At 35.6% G+C, this 8251-nt stretch overlaps 1 protein-coding gene across 1 annotated transcript; it reads right to left on the bottom strand.

Moving 5' to 3' along the window:
- Nucleotides 1-3392: 3392 nt before the first annotated feature.
- On the bottom strand, nt 3393-6184 carry LOC111892654 (cytokinin dehydrogenase 3). Its single transcript, XM_023888709.2, has 5 exons — nt 5512-6184; nt 4734-4861; nt 4328-4573; nt 3988-4259; nt 3393-3897 (listed from the first exon to the last, which is right to left on the bottom strand). Exons 1-5 carry the CDS (start codon nt 6134-6136, stop codon nt 3594-3596), a joined length of 1575 nt encoding a protein of 524 aa, XP_023744477.1. The 5' UTR covers nt 6137-6184; the 3' UTR covers nt 3393-3593.
- Nucleotides 6185-8251: the final 2067 nt, after the last annotated feature.

The following is an 8251-nucleotide window of genomic DNA, read 5'->3' on the forward strand; positions in this document are numbered from 1 at the left end:
CTCAGTGAACATCCTGGTGATCTCAGTCACCGACTCCGAATCCTGCTTCAGCTCAAGGAACTCCTGAGCCAATCTCTCCCTCTCAACCTGCAGAACATAACGAGTGATGAACATTTCCCTGAACTGATCCCATGAAACCGCAGCCCTTTGTGTATCTGAAAATGACCCCGTGGTCAATCTCCACCAATCCTTCGCCCCGAGCCTCAACAGGTTCAGAGCACACCTCACCCTCTGATCAGCAGGGCATGAACACGTGAAGAAACACCCCTCCACGTCTAATAACCATCTCATAGCGACGATCGGGTCCTGAACTCCATCGAAGGTGGGAGGCTTCGTATTAGCGAAGTCCCGATACTGAAAACCCCGACCAGCTCCTCCTCCTGCCGCTGCTACAGCCGCTGTAGCCGCCGCGGCAGCCGTCTCAGTGGGAGCTGCATAGCGCTCATCAAAGTACTCAACCATGGCGGTCTTGATCGACCCAAACAGCTCTGGCAACTCAGCCCGAAACAACTCAGCAATCTCATCACGCAGGATCTCACGAATCCTCGCATCCAACTCGCTCGTGCTCATCTGATCGATAACCTCGGGCGGCAACGATTCGCCCGGAACTCTCTCTCCAGCTCCCGATCCTGACCCGGATCCACTCTCATCATGCCTCGGAATCTCCATACTGAAAAACACCACACAAAATCTCAGACTCTTCCCACAAACCTGGGATCCAACTCTATCAACCCAACCCTAGAGATCATGGTTTCCCTGATACGCGTATGGGTCTTGTGCTTTTAGTAGTACGGGCCCATACTACCTTCCACACCTACCCATATTTGTATGAAGTACTACCACAACCCCTAGAGAAATATGCATAACAACGCTCAACCCTCACCACTAGAGGAACACTGAGAATCTCCCATAAGGAACCCTAGGCTACAAGCATCACAAATCAGGCAACATTATCATGAATTCCTGAAGATCCCTAGCCTAACTCTAGCATGCTGTTCTATCAAAGCTCAAAAAAAAACAAGTAACATGCATGGTATTTTGGGGTTACTTACTGGCTCCGGCTGATCGTACCTCTGCGTCCTCCCTTACTCATTTTGAAAACCATTTTAAATACTCTTTTGAAAACTTTCCTCGATTTGAGACTGGAGTCACACGAATGTTCCTCCAATTCACTCAAACCAAGGCTCTGATACCAATTTGTAACGACCGAAAAATACAACCAATTTAAATTTTTCAAAAACAATCCGATTTCATTAAAATCACTAGGAAAAGGTTTTCAATACAAATTATTTAAAATATTCCCGGAATCACATCACGACCAAAAACATGAGGAGCGGTACGATCACGCCTTCGCCTTGCCACGGTCTCCTGAAGAACCTGAAAAACATAAAACCACAAATGTAAGCCCGAAAGCTTAGTGAGTTACCCCCAAAATACCAACCCCCTATACGCCCTTCCAGGCTACGACCTTCCGGTCCAGAACATATTGCCTTCCGGCCCATGAATATCACACATAACATAACAAACATAGAACAGCCATGCATATCAGGTCTACTGTGTGACTGGCCCGTCGTATCGGCCTTCAGTCCACCCTCCGTGTCTAGCCGTGTACATCGAGTCTGCAGTGTGATTGGTCTGCCCGCACCGGGCCTTCAATCCACCTGGTCCACACTCTGAGTCTACAGTGTGACTGGTCCGCCCGCACCGGGCCTTCAGTCTATCTGGTCCACTCTCCGAGCCTCGGTACGTCTGGTCCGCCCTCTTGGGGCCTACAGCCTATCCGGACCGCTCTTTGGGCCTTCGGGACAACCGGTCCGCCCTGGGTATCTTGGCCTACAGCACAAAGCAGGACCCGCCTCAACCCAACTCCAATCCAAACAACCATGTGCACATAACATACAGGCATATAACAGATAACAGTCAACAAACTGATCAAGCATATCACATAACGTATCAGCCCCTCTAACCAGGAACACCGACCTAACCGGTCACTAACATAGCACCTCCCTATAGCACAGAGTACCGACCTCACCCAGGTCTCTAACACATACCATCCTAACTACCAGGATGCAAACATAGCAATAACAACGTAACAACAAATACCCGGATCTCAATCCGATATAGGGCCGGCCTTGGTGCCGTAGACCCTGTCGATATAGTGAATGGTGTTTACGACCGTGAATGGTGTTTACGACCGTACTCCCTTCAACAATTCTAACCGTAAACCTCCACAAATGATGAAAACACGAGTTTTTCCAGCAGTTTTTGATCCCCTTAGCTATGAAAACACGGTCTTAATGCAGAATCAAGCTTTCAACAATGAAGAAACTGAATATCTTTCAACCGTAAAAACAATTGAAAATTGTTTTGACAACATATTTGCTCTAATACCAACGGTAAGGTCCTTAAATATGAGGATCCAACCCAGTGATCAAACAAATAGCAATCAAACAAAGTGAGAATGGAATAGAAGAAGGATTAAGCCAAGCATGCACACGTTTATATCGTAAAAACGTCAAATACACATTGGATACACACGCTAGGGTTGTGAATAGACTAACTACATACTCCTCCGACATAAGACTAACAAAATCATATATATAGCAATTAGCCAACCACAAACGAGGTTCACGACTATGAATAGGTTCACGGCCGTGAACACCTTTACAACCGCAAACACTAAACAAAATAGCTACAAACACCCTAAAACCTACCAAGACACATACAAATGAATGACTAGCCCAAACCACATAGATGTGACCTTTCATTTTCTCAAAATAATGAGATTTTTCTGCTAAAAAAAATTTAAGACTTTATTATAATTTTTCCCAAATGTTTGGAATTTTTCTATAGATTTTCCTATAAATAAATATTAATAAGTAAGATAATAATAGATGTTAAATGAATATATTAATATTTGAAAATATTATGTATGAATAAATATTTAATATAATTCTCCCAATATATAAAATATAATCGCCCATCATCTTTGATTAAACAGAAATAGAAACCAATGTTGAATCAAATGACTATATAATTGCCCGAGGTTTGAAATTTTTCTGTAGATTTCCCTATAAATAAATATTAATAAAGAAGATAATAATAGATGTTAAATGAACATATTAAGTTGTCCTTGAGACGTACCGCAGACCAACTGCTCCTATGTAAGTAGCAAGCAAATGATCTTAAATTTCTTTTGATACATATAACATTATATATAAGGACAATTGTAGGTACAACAAATTTCATGACTGATTTAGGGTTTCGTGTGTTGGTGGGCTGTGGATGTGGGTGGCTGGGTCATGGGTGTTGGTTTTAGGGAAACAAGAATTAAGGTTTATATCAAAAGCTCTTTGACTCGTGAATAACGACTCAATTCTCACAAAAGTATAGATATCATACACACATATTATATTAATATTAATATATGGGGTCATATATGCCAATATTACAATAAATTAACCCTACGGTGTTCTTGATCCATAATTAAGAGTATATATTATTCCTATAACATTTAAAAAACTAAAGTGCATTACCTAAATTATTTTTTCATACATAAATGCGACATAAAATAGTTATTACATAAAAAAACTTCATTCAGAATTAAAAATTCTTTGTCCAGGAGAGAGTATCATTTTTGGATCAAACTGAGCTTTCCTCTCGTTAAAGATATCCCATTTCTTGCCGAAATGCTTCATCCATTCTTCTTTCTTTCCGTAATGTGGAAAGTATTGCTTGACCTTGATCCCAGATTTATCACAAAACTGTAAAATCTCCGTATTTTGTTCATCCATAATCGCCCAATCTTTGTAATCCTTAGCCGAGTTTAATAATGCAACGGTGTAGAACATATCTTCATCATCTTCTGGTATAACAACTGACATATTATCATCCCACCTGAATTTTATCAAGAAATTAAGTAGATTTGTAAACATCGGAAGATTAAATATGGTTATTTCTTTAATGATGTGATTAATCAATAATTACTTCTTTCGGTTAATTGGGTAGACGAGGAATGGCCCTGAGCTACTCCTGTTTTGTTTCTGAATAATATCGACAAAAACACCTTCATTAAAATCCATAATTCTTGATCTTGGAATGAAGAGATTTAGCCATGGATGAGGGACATCCCATAGCCCTATTGATTGAAGCAGAAGCTCTTCATCTCTTACTCTATTCAGAAAATCGAAAAAAGTTGCATCTTTCTTGAAAATAAACCCAGATTCGAAGCTCAATCCTGTCAATATCATTTCAAGTTCCTACAAAAAGAATAAAATTTTAGAAGTTATTTAGAACAATTCAAAAATCATCATATTAATATACCAACCTCATCAATGGTGTTTATGATATGATCATCGTAATATTTGACTGCTTCTAAGCAGTATAAAATGCCATTTTCGGAGGCCAGCGAGTTTATCATGGATTCATCAGAAGGCGAGAAAAAATCGCTTGCAGGAGTATTTTTCATGATCAAAGAGCCTTCCACATAATCGAACCCATCAACTGAGATCAAATGCTCTTGATCCTTCGTGAATTTGGAAAAATCTTTGTAAATTAGTCGTACCCATTTCACCTATGATACACAAAAAGAAGAAATCACCAAACAAATTTTTTAATTCATGGCCCATATTAATTAACGAACTAACAAGTGATGATTAATTCTTTTGTGTTAATAATCACGAATATTAATGTGCAACAAACTCGAAAATGATGTAAGATTGACATGCTCTTACTCTGTTTGGTGCCTTGTCTAGAACAATTCTTGCTCTAGTTATGATCCCAAACTGGCCAAGACCACCAAGAACAGCATAAAAGAGATCAGAGTTCATGTTTTTGGAGCAAGTAACGAAATCTCCCTTTCCTGTAAATAAGACCAAAAAAAATTGTACTTCATTAATCGGCAAATTTCAACTCATTTAGGTGAAAATATATCAATCTAGACCCATGGATTAATTAATAAGCAAAAGTAAGATATTCAACTAAAATTACAAAGTAAACAAACTAGTCGAACATTTTTAAAGTACTCAGGTCAACCAGTTACATCTAATATAACTATTAGTTATAATCACACAACTATAAAAAAACTGAAAAATCTAGTTTAAGACTTCACAGTTCACACGACAAATCTTCTAATCCTTCACATTTTGAAGTCTCAAAAACTTAATAAAATATTAAAATTTCAAATTTACACGTTTTTTAGGGTGGACTTTTTTTTTTTAAGCCTACTGTTTATTATTTATAAACATGACTTTTAACTACTTCTACATATTAATCGTAAAGTTCACTGTGTTGTAAATTCAACTTTTTATGTACTCACAAGTGTGAAATTAATATCATTTTTCCTAAACCTAAATGATAAGCAACAAAATTATATATATATATATATATATATATATATATATATATATATATATATATATATATATATATATATATATATATATATATATATATATATATATATATATATATATATATATATATATATATATATATATATATATAAAATACCTGTAATGACATCCATTTCAAGAACATTGCTGATCTGAGGACCATGGAATGACGATTGTCCGCTAATTCCTGCATTAGAGAGCGTACCACCAACAGTAAGATACAAGTAATCCGTCCACGAAACTGGTGCAAGTCCATGATCAAGTGTCGTCCCCAAGACATTGATCCACAGCTGCTCACCTCCGACATCTGCATAAAACCCTACAGAAGAGTTTCCATTAACAGAAATCCTTTCATTTTCATTACTACTCATCGATCCCATATTCACAACCACCCCATCTTTGGCCATGGCTTGTCCCCTAACTGAATGCCCATTGCCACGGGCTGCGATAGTGAAAGGTGTAGTGGAATTGTAAGAGGATTCAACCAGGTGTTTGATATCGGAAACTGAGGAAGGATATAGAACGCCGAAAGGGAGTTCTTGAATGATATTTCCGTAATCTGAAGAGGCTGTTTTGATGCAACTGGTGTCTTTACAAAGCTTTGTATCTATGGTTTCGTTTGGGAGTGATGATGGGAATGAAGTGTGTGGCCATGGCCTTGATGAACCTGGTGTTATAAAAACAAAACTGATTATTATGAATTGTATAACAAAATATGCATGCAGCACATGTGGGTGAGCCATGAGAAGATTGGAACTTGAAAGCAAGGATATCAGGATTTGTAATCTTGAATGGGAAATAAGGTGGTGAGCTAGGTTATATATATATATATATATATATATATATATATATATATATATATATATATATATATATATATATATATATATATATATATATATATATATATATATATATATATATATATATATATATATATATATATATATATATAATTGCATGGGATGGCAGAAAGTCAAAATGGAAACTTCAATGTAAAAAAGATATACCTTTGAGTAAGAAAATTATACAACAATTTATGAAATATAATATTAATTTGAAAAGGTAGTACTTTTCGGTTTAATTCTTTTGGGAAATCATCAGAAATTAAAATATACTGTATTATTTTTCAGTAGTTTAATAGCGTTTTGAGGAGTAGGTTTCTTACACACAATGACACGCATAATTTAGGCGCATTGACGGAAAGACATATATATATTTTTTGACACCGTCTTTTATCGTATATAGCAAAATATATGTTTTGTATAATTTCTACTCTACGACTGGAAAGTGTGAAATATTGTTATAGTTTTATATTATATCTGTTTTTGTTACATAAATTTAGTTACCACAATACGTTTTATCTTCTCCTCATATATGTATGTATATATAAGACTAGATTTGAGTTTTGACTGATGTAAGAATTCATTGTACGTTTTATAATTACACTTTAATTTTGATAATGCAATATCTAATGATTTTTCATTTTCATTAAAAAGGAATTCCAATGTATGCAGACAAAAGTATGAAATTTTGAAAGATGGTGCCAAAATTACTTAAGTGGGGATGGATGTTCTATTTAATTATTATTATTTTTTTGTTTAAGTGGGATCCACATCCAAGCGGGGTCCATGCCCCCTAGATCCTCTAATGCATTATGCATGTTCATAAATAATAGGAAAACGTAGGGACAGAGAACACGTCTACAAATGTAATATGAGGCAACCCAGTCACATAAGAAATAAATTGGAGGAATGAAAATATTAATTCTGGAAATGTTGGTGATGATTCTGGAAATTATAATTTTGTTAGTCAAGAAGTGTTACAGACAATTATGGAATTCCATTGGTAGAATGCATTAGAAAACTGCACATATATAGTATTACTTTTCTTGGTACTCTAAGAATCTCATATATTTATGGTTCTAGTAATTAATTGTTGAGCAATCAACTTATAATATTGAAGGGATAAAGCATTATAGATGACCCTCTTATGATCAACGAATTCTTCAATTGGCTAAATCCTCTAAGGAAAAAAATCGTGTTTTTAAAACGGATTTTGAGAAATATTTTGACTCGATAAATTGGGGTTTTCTTGATTTGAATATGGAGCACATGGGACCCAGTTCCCACTTGCTTCTGGCTTAAAACTTAACCATTTCATAAGTAGGGTTTTCGGTATGGGTGGTATAAATATGGAGACTTCACACATGGAGTATATCTTAAATTGTGAATCTATTCCCTTCCCTTTTACATATTTAGGTATTTCGGTTGGTGCTAATTAACTTGTTGCTTGCAAGAAATTAAAATTCCATTGTTCATAAATTTAAGAGAAAGCTTTTCTTTGAAATCGAAATGTCTTTAGGATACAGATCGATTTATATTGATAAAGTCTTTTTTGAATAGTACGTCTTTCATTATATTCTATTTTGTTATTCAGAGATCTTTCCATGGTGATCAAGTTTTTGAAAAGTATTAGAAGAATGTTCCATTTGGGTGTTTGACATTACATAGATACAAATACAGCCCAATTTGAAAAATTAATTTTATGTTAGGGGTAAAGTACTTCAAAAAACGGTACAAATGATTGCACACAGATTAATAACGCAAACAAAAAACAAAGAACACAATATTTAACATAATTCATATGGTCATAGTGATCAGTGGCGGCCATAGAGGTTGTGCGGGTGTGTGGTCGCACGAGGCCTCCAATCGGAAGGAGTCTTCTATTGAGAATTTTCTTGAATAATATATTACTAAAAAATTAGAAAAAAATAATAATATGTTAATTAAAGTATAACTGTATGTTACAAATTTCATTTATATTATAAACAATAAAAATTATGTTTGTTAAAGTAG

The sequence above is a fragment of the Lactuca sativa genome, chromosome 5 (genome assembly GCF_002870075.4).
Source record: "Lactuca sativa cultivar Salinas chromosome 5, Lsat_Salinas_v11, whole genome shotgun sequence".
Classification (NCBI taxonomy): domain Eukaryota; kingdom Viridiplantae; phylum Streptophyta; class Magnoliopsida; order Asterales; family Asteraceae; genus Lactuca; species Lactuca sativa.